Below are 15,541 nucleotides of genomic sequence, written 5' to 3' on the forward strand. Positions count from 1 at the left end.
TGCATAACAATGATTCAATGAGTTGAAAGAGACTCTCATCTTTGGCACAAGACAAAAAATATCTATTTTAGCTATAATGCTCTTGTTGATTTATTTTTTAGTTTTAAAATCAGTTTTCTAAATTTACTCTTACACTACAAAATTGATCCAAAATAAACCACAAAAACTGTTCTAATTTGATGTTAGTTTCAAACTTGAAAACATATAATTTTTATATTCTATTTCGATGGTTTTTTTAACAAAAATTAAAACAAGCTAGACTACAAACACCCTCTCTTCCCCGAAAAACTTTCCATGGGAGAGGTGAAATTTTTTCTTTTTTAGGATTAATTTTTTTATTACAATAAAAATACCACATTAGTCTTATTAATGTGATGAATAATTAAAAAGTTAAATTGATTTTTTGGTTCTCTAATTTATTATTTAGGTTCAATTTTATCTTCTAATTTTATTTTTTTTGAGTTTGATTTGATCCTTTATTTTTTTTTTCAATTTTGTCCTCCAATTTTTTAAATTGATTTTGTTTTTGGAAAATATGTATTTTGTTGTGGTTTAAGACTATTTGGTGATCATTTTGAACTATTACAAAATTTGATTTATTACCATTTAGACTGAATCATCAAATTGAATCAATTTGTAAAATTAGAAGATTAAATTGAACCTGAAAAAAATTAAAGGATCAAATTAAATCTAAAAAATTAATTTAACCTAATTAAAATAACTAGTAAAAATCATAATTTTTTAATTCCTAGAAAAATTATCTAAATACTTTTTATGGTGAACCAGACATATTTTATTTTATTTTTTCTATAAAAAAACGTGAATCCAACCATGAAAAAACTTTTCCCTACCAAACACCCCTTAAGGGGATGTATTCAATCAAGATTTTTCAATAATAAAAATATGTCTTGTTGTATTCAATCAAGGTTATTAGGATTTTTTTAAAAATTTAATAAAATTTGTTGATTGTTATTTATGATTTTTTACAACTTAGAAGAAGTCTTTTGTTATTCAAAAGTATATAGATTTCAATGGATTCTTTTTTATGATGGATTTTAATGGATTTTATGAGACTTTTATGAAAAAATACACATTAAACAATCTCACCAAGATTCAAGATTTTATGAGACTTTCTTTCTTTTCTTGCAAATTGACATATTTTTCTTTTTTCATTATACATAATCTTTGTTTTTTTATTGAAAGCGATAGACATTCATGATTTTTTCATTCTTTCAACCAATGGTTAACCTAGAATGTGTGATGTGAGATTTTTCAATTTTTTGAATTCAGGAACATCTTGATTACGTGCTTATACATACACACATATATATATATATATATATATATATATATATATATATATATATATGTGTGTGTGTATGAATATAATAAAAAAATTAATTCATATATAAGTGGATAAATATATAAATGAGATTTGAAACAATTATTGAATATTTTTTGTTTGATGGGATTAAAATGACCACAAGTAATCTTACGATTGGAGACATTGTAGTGTATAAATTTTATACAATTATAATATGATTGATGATTAAAGAGAAATAAACCTATTGTTAATCATAAAATATGAACTACAAAATCCTAATCATAAACATATTTTTTAAAAATTTTAAAAATCATTACATTCTTGTATATTTTTTAAAATTCACGAAATTTTTTTATACAAAAATAATCTTTTAAAATTATAATCCATTAGAACTTTCCACCTTAAGATCACTCCTAGAATCTGTAAATGATCCTGTTAGGGTAGGGTGAGGCAAAAAAGGTCCTCAAAAAATGAAAATGACAAGAAAGAAGGAGAGGAAGAAAACAACAGACGTTGATGATGGAGAAGTTGAGAAGAGTGGTAAACGAGATAGCCTATGCTCAAACACTCTCTCACCTTCCTCCTCTTCACCGCTCTCTCGTCCCTTTCCTCTCCATTGCCTCATCTCTCTACAAACTCGCTGTCTCGCTTCGCTGCTCACTTTACCAACGCCGCTTCTTTCAACTCCACCGGTAACTAACTAACTAACATTTTTTAGAATTTCAGACAATTCCTAAAATACGTTCCCCTTTTTTTTTATCCAAACATAACCTTAGTTAACTACCTAACCAACTATAACTATTTTTTGTGTGTATAGGTTGCCGGTTCCGGTGATCAGCGTTGGTAATTTGAGTTGGGGAGGCAATGGGAAGACGCCGATGGTGGAGTTCATCGCTCTCTGCTTTTGTCATTACGGAATTTCACCCCTCGTTCTTTCTAGGGTATTCTTTCCTTTTTCTTTATTTTTTTTATTACTTTCCCCTGTTTTCTAGCTGTCACGGTTTCTTCTTGCTTCAAATTTCGAAAGACAAGTGACTGTTCTTCCCAAAATGAGCTGAAAAAGCATACGATTTGTTTGACCAATGATGAATTTGATTAGATGAATATAAGGTTGGTTGGATGGTTAAGGGAGAAAGGAAGAGGGGAGAGATCGCGGGTTCAATTCCCTTTGCTTGCAAAAATTAACATTTGCCTATAAAAATAAATTTGTTTGTACCTTTGTGATTATGTATTAGTTGATTACTATGAGCAATTTTATCGAACCTAGACAGGTTGGAATCATTGGACAAAACGTGAGTCGTAGCTTGAATAGCATAAAAAGCATATATTTAAACTTTTTCAAAAAATTCATGACTAGTATTTTTTTTTTGTTAGAGACCATAAATATCTTCCAAGAGAGATAATTTTATTTGAGCCGGGCAGAACAATTGTCAATGGCAAAGCCAGTATTTAAGACAATTGCATATTCACAAATTCAATACTACTTGTTAAATTGAAACAACCTTTTAATGTATAAAATCCCAATTTTTTTTATAATGTATTAGGTTACTTGAAAACCTGTTAGATTACCAGTTCAGTAAGAAAAAAATTGTCTGTATTACACCAAGTCACACTGGTTCCATAACATTTCCAATCCAACCACCAGTTATATCATTGATTCTTAGTCAGATCGGTTTGATCAGCTACTCAGCTAGTCCGAACTGGTTTTGATAGCTATGAATGCAAGTGCATGAGTGCTTAATTTAGTTTGATAATTGGTTAATAAGTAAATGTTACAATGGCCGAAGTGTGTATTGTTTTGCGATACCGTTAGGATTTGCTTCCATGTTAAAACAATGACAATTGGTTATGACTTATGATTGATTTTCTTGGTTTTTCTTGCTCTTTTGAGTTATTGCAGATATTGCACCCTCATGTCAAATTCAAACTGAATCAATCAATGCCTGTTCATTTAACATTTTGATTTTGCTAAGTTTCCTAGCTTGATTTATTGTGTTTCTTCTTCATGCAGGGTTATGGTGGTGGGGATGAAGTCAACATGCTTCGGAGGCATTTACTTGGGACACCAACTAAGTTTGGTGTTGGTGCCAATCGAGCTGCTGTTGCAAGTCGTTTGATCCAAAAATATGGCTACGTTGATATTGGTAAGAGTTCATGGCATGAGAAACAGTACCTTGATGAGAAGGTCCAGGATTCTGTTGATTCAGAAAAAATTGGAGTTGTAGTTCTTGATGATGCAATGCAGGTAATGCAACTCTTCTCCACCTGTTTTTTTTATTTCTTTGTTGATATACTATTCCATGATTTTCTTCTTAATGGCGATCCATGATCCTGAAAACACCTTGTTCCCCTATTGAGATCTGCTCCAATAGTTATGTTCATTTTCATTTCATTAGCTAATGCTTTGCTGCTTGTGACACAAATGTTTGAAATTAAGATTTTTTTTCCTGGATATGGTATTTGTTCTAAACCATATTTATTTGCACGTAAGGTAGCACTGGAGCTTGTGGCGAGATTTGGATATTGTAATGGTTAATGGATTGACTCTTTGGGGTAACCTTCAACTGCTGCCGCGTGGACCTTTAAGGGAACCTTTGACTGCACTTAGTCGAGCAGATGCCGTTGTAATCCATCATGCAGACTTGGTATGTTAAAACAATATTTGTTGTTCCTTTTTCAAGTAAAAAATTGGTTAATTTTTTGGGCTAGTTTTTCTTTCGTCAGTGTGGGTTTGCTCATTTAGGTGACATGTTACTGAGTTTTAGAAACATGGCATATTACTGAAAATTGTACTTTGGGTGAACAGGTTTCTGAGCATACTCTCAAGTATATTGAATCTATGGTCCTAGGGATTAAAAAGTCTGTTCCTATTTTCTTAACAAAATTGGATCCTACTTACTTATTTGAGGTGGGAACTATCAATGCCGAAATACCATTGACGGCTCTTCATGAAGCTAATATATTATGTGTTTCTGCTATTGGTTCTGCAGAGCCTTTTGTGAAGCAGATTCAGAAGGTATTCCTCCTTAGTAATCTTTCATTAACTAAATGAAATTTATTTTGATGATAATTATTGGAGATCAATCTAGACACAAACATATTCATTGCCTGTTTTGTTTTTAGGCTTAATTACTAATTTGGTCCCTAAATTATTAAAAATGGATTCAATTTGGTCCCTAAATTTCAACACTCCAATTAGGTCCTCTAATTTTTAAAAATGCTTCAATCGGGTCCTTTCCACTAAATTCTGGCAATTTTTACTTACGAATAAGGACGGTTTTCATTAACGGTTTCAGTTTCAATTTGACGAAAAGGGCTTGATTGAAGCCTTTTTAAAAATTAGAGGATCTAATTGGAGTGTTTGGAAATTTAGAGACCAACTTGAGCCATTTTAAATAATTTAGGGATCAAATTAGTAATTAAGCCTTGTTTTTAACATGTTTAGGCTTATCTACCATTTTATCTAAAATTGTGAAATTTCTTAACATTGGATTCTAGTATAAGTAAAATAACAATAAATAATAAAATGATTAACTAGGTGGGTGAGCTTCTTGTCACAACTGTTTAGTGTTTAATATATTATATATTATAGTAGTATATACTAGAAAAGTACTTTCTATGGAATTGAAAGACATTAACGGTTAAATGGGTGTCCTAGACATAATGAGTGACACACACGAACCCCTTTTGTCTGTGTTTATTATCTGGACTCTAAACTGCAGATAACTTGATGCAGATGGGAGCACTTTATGTTGATCGAATAGATTTCAGTGATCATCACATATTCCATGTCAGGGTACATTTTTCTCTCCTGAATTTGAAAGTACTAATTTGTTGACCGATGAATACCATGTCATGCGTTCTTTTTGCTGCTGTGCTGTTAAACTTGACAATAGTTTGTGTTTGTGAGAAAATTGCTTGAGGATCATATTTGAATCCTGCATACTTCTATTTATTAATTTGTTTTGAATTTTCTTATGGGCTAAAATATGTTTTTCATCAAAGTTTGTTTTTTCGTTCCTGCAATTTTTTTTTGTCCGTACTTTCATTTTTGCAAAATTAAAATGTAATTTTTTAGTCTAGAGTTAGGTTTGGACGAATCCAAACCTACGTGGCATTTTTCAATTTGAATTTTAAAATATAATTTTCAATTTGAATTTTAAAATATAATTTTTTGGTGGTTTAAAACTGTCACAAATTACATTAGAAAAAATCAAAACACAATTTGTTGGGGTTAAAAATTGCCACAAATTGCAGGAAACAAATTATAAAAAAGTGCAAGAAACCCCTTTGGCCCTTTCTCTAACAGCGCCTTACCACTCACCTCCAGGAAAATCAACAAATTAGAATCAATCTAGATCAAGAACAATAAAAAAAAAAACAAATTAAAATCAAACTCAACTCATTCATATGCTCAAACTATTCAAGGCATCATCTCCATTGGTGTTATTTGCAAAGTCGTGCATCATCAAGTGCCAATAATCCATATTCCTGTTGGGCATATGATCGAACACCCTATGTGCATCAATCATGCTTTTACAATTCCGATACATTTCAATCACCATGTTGTTCAACATGAGATCACTCCTAAAAGCAACTAGCACCAGCTTTGACCCCTTTGTTCATCCATTCAACTACCTCTTTAACTTTCCCCTATCTGCACTTTTACACCAGTATCAAAGATTCCCCTCCCATCAACAAAAACCTCAACGTTTCAACCACAGACCCATCTCTCCAACCCTCCTCCTTCCAATCAATTTCCTCACCATAACCATCAATCTTGCAAGCACAATGTTGCGAAGACGGAGACGGAGACGGAGACGAAGCAGATCTCGCAGTCACATGGAAGATCATGGCGGCAATGGCGACGACGAAGGAGCAAGAGACTACAATGATGGCTGTTCGGGAAGCGCAAGGGAGGAACAAAAACGATGTTATTGAGGGACAACAGAGGGTGGCGGTGGAGAACTGGCCGACGGTGAAGGAGCGGTGGAGGAGTTGGATGACGATAATAAAAAAGAAAAGAAAAATAGATCTGATGAAGAGAGAGAGGGCACTAGTGTTTAAAACGTGTCAGTGTATGGTTGGGTAATGCAACTTATGTGCCTAGTCATCAGACACAAGTTCGGATTCATCCGAAACCTAATTCTCAGCCAAAAAATAGTACACTTTAATTTCACAGGCACAAAAAATAGATGAAAATTTTTACAGGGACAAATCTGAATTTTATGTATTTTATAGGCAAAAAAACATATTTAAAGATTTTCTTATGTGGTTTAGTTTTACATTGACTAAGATGCTAGTATACCATATTCTCAATTAATCCAGGATATTGAGATGATGAGAGCCAAACTTGGAGAACTAGATGGGAAGTTTGTTCCCAAACCAATTGTTGTAACGACTGAAAAGGTATGTAGACATACTTCCCATTTTCGTATTCTTGTGTATGTAACTATGTATTTAGTTAAATATTTTTTTTAGTATCGGGAATCACGACCCCTTAATTATATCTTCTTTGCAGGATTATGATAGGGACCCAGAAATTCTTAAGCTATTGCATCCATTTAAAGTTTTTGTTCTCTGTTCTGCATTGAAGGTTCTGCCCTATAGAGGAAGCACAGAGGATAGCTTTAAGAAATTTCTGAAGGACCATTTAAAATTAGAATTGCCTCCAGCACTACGTCACTAGTCCTGGATATTTATATGTTGTTGATGGTAATTGTTTTCCTAATTACATAAGGGGCCTTACAAAGTTGATACGTGTTTTTTTAGTGACTAATTATGTAATAGAAATATCTCAAATATATAATATCGAGGGATTATTTAGTTACTTTTTTTGTCTTCTTTAATGATCAAATTCAGTAGTGATTTTTTTCAATACCCGATCTTACTTTATATAAAATTTCTGTTAGTATATGAAATTGAACAATAAGGGGCCTCATTTGGTAGTATTTAGAGATTAGAGTGACTGATTTCGGTAATTTTATGAAATAAGTTGAACAATACTCATAACTTCAAGGATTAATTTAGTGTAAAATGTCAATTTTTAATCTTTTTGGTACTTGATTCAATTATATAGGACAGACACTAACCCTTGGTTTGGTTGAGATGAAATAGGTAAAAAAGAAGAGGAAATTTTCAAGATTGTGTGAATTTTAAACCTTTATTATACTATTTTAATTTAATTATTTATTCTCCATTCTTTTTTATTCCATTCTACACAATCAAATGAGGTAGAGTTCAAATTCATATCAAAATCTAATCCCCTTTCTTGTTTGAGTGTGAACAATCTTTTCTCGTAATTCAATAGTTCTGAACACATGTCTTTAATAATATCTTTCCTTGAGATCCTTCGAGACCTCAAAAGCATATTCCATCCAGAGTACACATTGTAATTGTAATTGATGAATTTAAGGCCTGATTAGTCTATGATAGGACCATAATATTGCACCTGTCCCATGATGCAAAAAGTGGACCCTTAGCTGTAGGTTTGCGAAGAGTTCGATCTATATAAGCTAGATGTTATTCTTTGACTTCAAAACAAGAATCATCGCTCTTGACCAAGAATGATAATTGCCCCTGATGAGAGATGTTGAGACTACTATCAAGCATAAATTCTTATCAGGACGAAGAAAATAAGGGCTCAAAGATTCTCAAGATTTAATGGCTCATATTAACATAGCAAAACTTTAAACATTCAAGCTTTGACACCATACTGCAAGAACTCAAGGTAGAAATAATAACAATTATGTATAGACAAGTGTACCTGTTGTATTTACTTTATCATCTTGATATAGGTCTTCTTGTATTAGGGAGGTTTTTAATTTTTTCTAGCCGCGGGGTATGTCCTATTTATTATTATATCATTTTAGGATTAATATAATTTATATTTTTTTCAAAAAAAAGAAAGGATAGCAATTAGGACTTATCGTTGAACATTCATTCAGACTAACTTGAATATTACAAGTTTGTGTATTTATATACCAATACATTACACGATAACTTCAACTAAAGTTACAGAAAGTAATTGAATAAACATAAGTTGTAGAAAAACGAACTTTAAGAGAAAGCTAATTAAATAGCTGTAACACCATGTAAATCGCATCAACAACAAAACATCATTATTAGCAAACGTTTATTTTATGAGTTTTTCTTATTTATTTATTTATCAACCAATAAATATTTTTTTTCTTTATACTAGTCGCAAAGTCAAACAACGCGGAATGTGTCATTATAAACCTCCTAAATTGTCAATTGGGACAGAGAGGGGAGTAATGTAATTGACCACGAATAAATGCGTCCTTAAGGTCAGATATCACAATATTTATACACATCAAGATAGATATCACAAGTTATAATAAATAATACGTTAACATTGGGTTTAAAATATGATAGTAACACGTATCCAACTGATCGATAGTGATAGTTGTGACAAGATGGGACATGTTTTAACTTTTTACTATATTTAATTAAATAATTATGCGGAATTTCAATTAAATAAAAAGTATCGTGTTAGTAGCAACTAGCAACAATATAGTTTAGCTTGCAGTATAAATTGAAAACTTTAATTTTGATTTACATCAGTGTGAATTTTTTAGAATATTAATTAAAAACTACCTTAAATGTGACTTTAAAATATTTACTATAAAAATCAATAATTTTCAATCATATAACAATATTACAATTAAATAGTTCTCCTTCTGCTTCTATTAATATCGTCAATATTGCAATATTACGGGAGTTTTGTTAAATGGGTCTATTAATTTACCCAGTTGAATATTAGTGATTTATTTATACTTAATTTCTTTCATCTATTAACGAAAATTATATATAAAAAAACAGATAGAATAATTTTATCTATGTTGAAAATGATAAAATAAAATCCATATAAATACCGATACTTATTATGTGTATAAGAAGAATAAAAATTATAAAAAATTATTGGAATAAGTGATTTGGTATTTAGATTCCTTAACCCAAGATTGGGGGTTTGATTTCCGAATATAAAGTAGCAATCACTTTACTTTCAAAATGGACCAATTGAATGAGAAAAAAATTAGTTGAATCTTAAATAAGAAACTCAAAATATAAGTATGAGTTGAAGTTAATAGAATATTAAATATTCACTGATCACATCAAATTAAATACGAAATTATGAATTTTTGAGAAATAATATGAAATTATGAATTATGAAAAGAAGACTCTGCAAATTAAAAATAATTATTTTCTCAAAACAAATCATCATGCGTATCCAAATATACGTCTTTAACTCCTGGTCCATTTACCTCAATTCTTTCGCCACTAGATCAATTTTAGTAGGTTAAATCATAACGTGTTTAATACAAATGATGCAAAAGCTTAACTAAGTAGTATAAAATAACAAATTACTCCGGAGTATTTGAAACTTTAAAAGTTGAATTTAATTTGTAGTTGAAATGGCATTAATGATGGCGCGTCATAATAAACAGTAGTGTAGACTATAGAGAGACTTTGTATTAAAACTTGTCCTACTTGAATTTGAATTTTGGCCAGTAGATGACACGTTGCTGGAGGAGTCAAACATTAATCAGGAAACATGAGTTCCACTTTCCTTTTCGTCTTCTATATGTACACATGTCGGTGGCTAATATAGTGGGTTGGTCTGTCCCATTATCATTATGGCTTCACATTTCTCACTGTTCACTTCTATACCTCATTAACAAGACCATGCTTCCCTTAAAATGTTAAGGATATATAAATAAGAATATGAATCATATTTTTACACCCCTCCATTTCTATATATAAAAGGTTCAATTACCAAATTTATTAAAATTAGGAAAAATGGTTAATTTAGTTGATAGTAATAAATTTGGATTAAATTTATAATTTTTTTAAACTATAATTATCATTAATGCTTCTATCTCTTTTAATGGTTTGTCAATATATTTTCTTCTTTTAATGAGAAATATTTTTAGTCTAAAAATAATTAACACAAAGAACATTATAAATTGAGTTTTATAAAAAGGAACAAACACAATTTTAAATTCGAGTCTTATAAATAAAAACAAAAATGACATCCTTTTAATTAATAAATAGAGTAAATTTTAAAAAATTCATGAAGTTTGCTCTGAATTGGATTGGATCAGATTATAATTTTAGACAAAATTGATTGGATGATGAATTAAGAAAACCAAAGTGATTGAATAAGATGATTTTTCCTTCAAAATCAATCTAATCCAATCCGTAAACATCCCTAGCTAGAAGTCAGGAGATGAGATTTTCCAAGAAAACAGAGTACCAATTACTCCCTTTGTTCCAAAATAAGTGTCATAGTTGAGAAAAATTATCCTAAGATTAACATTAATAGCTCTTTCCCACCAATACCCCTAATAAATATCACTTTAATTTTTTAATCTAATATTAATACTATTTTCTTTCATCTATTTAATAAGATTAGTTTTTTAAAATACTATTCTCTTTGATTTATTTATTAACTTTTCTTGATTTCTGTCAAATATAACTTAGGATGTCACTTATTTTAAGACAAAAGGAGCAAGAGATAACTCATCTATTCATAAGTGTTGCTATATAAGCTTACCTAGGGATTAAATCATATAAATTTAATTGTTGAATATGTAGACATTGATTAATGATCATGTACATTAATAAATCGAACATTTATAGTTATGTTATCTTTAAAGTTGTTCACTCCTTCCCAAAGATTATTTTATAGGATGAAATATAGATTCTCTTCTATGAATTTAATGTATGTTGTTAATAAAGTTACATCAATTAAATTATGTTATTTTATAATTAATTTTTACTTATAAAAGTATATTACGTGTTAAATCAAATTTATTTAATTAAGTGTCAAATATATATTTAATTTATTATAGATTTATTCTACTCAATAAATACTTTTCATTTAGTAGTTTAATTAATAACATTCTATATGTACAAAGAATAACTCTATCAAGAGTTATTCACGAACTAACTTGATCATTCTCCATATTTTATTAAATATTTTCAATTATTAAAAAATGTTAAATAAATTTATATTTTAATATAAGTACGTTTTTCTTCAACTTCCGGGATACCAGTTAATGATTTCCTTTTTTTTTAGTGATTGGAATTCTAGTTATTTTCCCAATGATGTCCCAGGTTATCAACCAAAGTCATTCAATTGCCACATAAAAAAAAAAACAACCACATTCATTCAATTAAACCATAAAAAATAAATTAAGTAAAGGTACTCACTTATCTGTACCTAACTTTGGCCAATTGATCAATTTAATGTATCAAATGATGCATTGGGTGCTTTAAATGCTTTATTTATGTACTTAAAAGGATTTCCAACTACATAGAACCATAGAACATTAATTAGGATTAACTTACCCAGAACTTGAGAGATTTCAGCAACAGAGAAAGTATACAAAGATTTTTTTTTCCATATGACAATGACAATTTATATTTTTGCCTATCACCAGTTTATAACAATATGAACCAAAGTTGGTTGACATTGAATATCTGGGGTAGTCTTTGCTCCACAATCTGTCACTATAGTCAGTGTCACTTCTCAGTTCTCACTAGCCTTCAATAAAAATTCTTCTTTTCACACCATCGTCTACACTTGTCAAGTTTTTGATTTTTGCATCTTTATATCTCTAGCCAACCCTTCTCTAATTCCACACGCTAATTCTAATCAGCAGGATCATTCCAATATGGGCAACAGAATTGTTATGGGAAATTCCCTTCTCTTTATCTCTTTCTTCATCTTCAGCTTTAGTTTCTTGGAGGCTCAAAAGGCTCCAGCAGTTTATGTGTTTGGAGACTCACTTGTTGATGTTGGCAACAACAATTACTTGAGTCTCTCCATTGAAAAGGCAATTCTTCCTCACTATGGCATTGATTTTCCAACTAAGAAACCCACTGGGAGATTTAGCAATGGCAAGAATGCTGCAGATTTAATTGGTAAGTTGATTCAAAATTGGCTATATAATTGTTTTTCAAAACTTTCATACAATAAATTGTTCACTTTACTGTAGGTAAGTACCTTTAAATATGATAATCTTTTTAAGAGCATTCTTGGTCTTTTGCAATAATCTCATATTTAGCTTCTCTTCTTCTCTATTTCAATATTAAACTTTGAGAATATCATCACTTTTCTTTTTTAAAGCCAGCTTAAGTGAGATGTTTCTTCATTGAAATCTATCTAATCTCATTTATTTCTTAGTATTGTACGTCATTAAGTTGTATAGTTTCTGCATGTTTCTCCTCTACTACATGTTTAGTAAGTTACAAGTCTTATAATTAGGAATCTTTAATTGGCTACTTTTTTTTTTGGAATTAAATATCTGCCATGGACAAAAATTTGTGAGCAACACTTTAAGCCACATATTCCTTATTTTCTGCAATGTTTTCTCCTGTAAGAAAATCATGGTTGGTGGGATGGCTCTCAAAAGGCATAAAAGGGTCATCAACATGGGAGTCATTAGTACATGTTTTCGTGTATTGACTTCAGAAAAGTTTATATAATTTAAATATATATGCTTTATGGACACAAGCAAAAGGAAAAAAAAGAAGGCACTTTGTGTATAGAAAGGAGGGAAATAAAACATTGACATTCTTTCTCCTTGATTAGGAGACAAGAGGTTGGAGGCAAAGAAAACTTGTATTGTACATAAACAACCAAAAAAGTTAATGTGATTGTCTTATTGTTGTTTTTATTGAGGCTTGCATAATTGCATATTGATAATAGTGATACAAAATTACAAATTGTGTTTTACTAATATTTGCATCAAATGAATGGTTGGGTTGCAGCTGAAAAATTGGGCCTACCTACTTCTCCACCTTATCTCTCCCTAGTATCTAAGGTCCACAACAACAACAAGAACGTATCTTTCTTGGGTGGTGTTAATTTTGCCTCCGGAGGTGCTGGAATATTTAATGCCTCAGATAAAGGATTTGTAAGTAGAGTTCTAATTTTCTGTTTTCTTCCTCCAATTTTTGTTTTTACTGATCATGTCCTCATCGACAAGAGATTATTGTATGGTCCGGACTATCACATGTCTATCTATGGTTTTAGTCATTTTATTGGCTTATTGTGATATGTAATTGGGTTTTTCAATTTACCAAAAATAGTCAATAAAACTTAATCACATGTCATGCGAAAATTGACTAGAACCATAAACATGAATGCAATGATCTTAGATTATATAATATTTTTTTCTCATTCATTATTTAATTAGTTAGGTCAATATGAAATTCATCCAAACAATAAACAACATATCAAAGATTATGTTGCTAACTTTTCTTTCAACCTAAAAAGAAAGTACACGACCAAGAAAAAGAACATATGTTCCCAGAATGATAAGAAAATGACAAAATTAAGAAAATCTTCCCCCAGCTGAGCTATCCCTTCTGGATGACAATTCTTGCAGAGGCAATCAATACCTTTGCCAAAGCAAGTGGACTACTACTCACAAGTGCATGAACAACTGATACAACAAATAGGAGCATCTACTCTCGGGAAACACCTCTCAAAGTCCATCTTCATTGTGGTGATTGGTGGCAATGATATCTTTGGTTACTTTGACTCAAAGGATCTTCAAAAGAAAAACACCCCTCAGCAGTACGTGGATTCCATGGCTTCCACATTAAAAGTGCAACTACAGGTAAACAAAATGGTTGTAAATAGCAAGCAGCTACTTAGATTGTGTTTGATTGAGTGCTCTAACATTGATTTCGAATAAAATTGATTTTGAACTAAAATGATTTATATTTGAATGTTTTTATTTAAAATCAAGTTAATAGTACTGTAATACTTAAATATTTTTTTATCTAACCCAAAATTACTTCAACTTACTTCAACTCAAAATTAATTTTGGACGCATAATCAAATTTTTACTGTGAAACCATTCCTAAAATCATGTTAACTTGTGTTGTTTATATATTTTTTCCTTTTGGTTTGGCAAATTTTTGGCAGAGATTATACAACAATGGTGCAAAGAAATTTGAGATTGCTGGTGTTGGTGCAATTGGGTGCTGCCCTGCATACAGGGTCAAGAACAAAACAGAATGTGTTTCTGAAGCCAATGACTTGTCGGTTAAATATAATGAAGCTCTTCAATCCATGTTAAAGGAATGGCAATTGGAGAACAAAGACATAAGTTACTCTTACTTTGATACTTATGCTGCCATCCAAGACCTTGTTCACAATCCAGCTTCTTACGGTATATATTAACACATTGTTCAACATCCCTTTACATTGTTAGCCTAGACATTGGGAGATAGGACACCATAACACAGACAACTTTTTTTAAAATACTTGATAAAAAATAGGTTTAATATGTTTGTTACTCCTTGTAAATATGATATATAAAAAATAAATTTATAGGAAAAAATTGCTAATTTTTTTCAGGAAATAAAACAAACTTTTGTCATATTTACCATAATTAAAAACATATTTAAACTTAAAAGTTACCACAACAATTTTAATGTTAAATTGTATATTTATAATCAGTTTACAAAACTTGTTATAAAAACTAATCCTTATTGTTGATTTCATGTTTCTGATAATTTCTAATTTTAGAGAATATATCAAGTTTAGAAAGTTGCTAAGATTGAAATGAGGAGAAAGAGAATTTTACAAGGAATCTATGTCCCTTTTTTCAGGATTTGCTAATGTGAAAGCTGCATGTTGTGGACTTGGTGAGTTGAATGCCCAAATTCCATGCCTGCCAATTTCGAGCATTTGTTCCAATAGAAAAGACCATATTTTCTGGGATGCATTCCATCCTACAGAGGCAGCTGCTCGCATCTTTGTGGATGAAATTTTTAATGGACCTTCAAAATACATATCTCCTATTAATATGGAACAGTTACTGGCCATCTGAATTGGCAAATAAATTAGTCACTTAGTCCTTTGTAATGTGCTTTCCTTTTTTGTGGGGTTACTTGTTATCAAGCAACACACTGGAACCCAAAAATGAAAAGAAAAAAAAACATCTTATTAGATTAAACATTTGGATTAATCTAATTGTACGAAAGAGTGAGTTTATGAACTTTTAGCTCAAGTGATTTATTTTATATTTACTAAAAATGTCTTGACGTACGCTTTAAATTCTGCATCCTTGGTTCTTTTTTTATATACACTATATTATTTGCGTCTGATTTTGACAAAAATATACTTCTGATTTAACTGACTAAAAATATAATTAAGTCTAAATTTTAATAAGA

The 15,541-nt window shown here is 30.4% G+C and overlaps 2 protein-coding genes across 2 annotated transcripts; both read left to right on the forward strand.

Moving 5' to 3' along the window:
• The first annotated feature begins 1,804 nt into the window (after positions 1-1,804).
• Positions 1,805-7,154, forward strand: LOC114423426 (probable tetraacyldisaccharide 4'-kinase, mitochondrial). Its single transcript, XM_028390185.1, has 8 exons — positions 1,805-2,016; positions 2,142-2,265; positions 3,336-3,569; positions 3,820-3,969; positions 4,131-4,340; positions 5,061-5,120; positions 6,653-6,733; positions 6,846-7,154. Exons 1-8 carry the CDS (start codon positions 1,841-1,843, stop codon positions 7,011-7,013), a joined length of 1,203 nt encoding a protein of 400 aa, XP_028245986.1. The 5' UTR covers positions 1,805-1,840; the 3' UTR covers positions 7,014-7,154.
• Positions 7,155-11,884: 4,730 nt separating this feature from the next.
• On the forward strand, positions 11,885-15,425 carry LOC114423427 (GDSL esterase/lipase At5g55050-like). Its single transcript, XM_028390186.1, has 5 exons — positions 11,885-12,274; positions 13,124-13,269; positions 13,744-13,977; positions 14,289-14,535; positions 14,978-15,425. Exons 1-5 carry the CDS (start codon positions 12,025-12,027, stop codon positions 15,196-15,198), a joined length of 1,098 nt encoding a protein of 365 aa, XP_028245987.1. The 5' UTR covers positions 11,885-12,024; the 3' UTR covers positions 15,199-15,425.
• The last annotated feature ends 116 nt before the right edge of the window (positions 15,426-15,541 follow it).

This window comes from Glycine soja, chromosome 8 (genome assembly GCF_004193775.1).
Source record: "Glycine soja cultivar W05 chromosome 8, ASM419377v2, whole genome shotgun sequence".
Taxonomy (NCBI): domain Eukaryota; kingdom Viridiplantae; phylum Streptophyta; class Magnoliopsida; order Fabales; family Fabaceae; genus Glycine; species Glycine soja.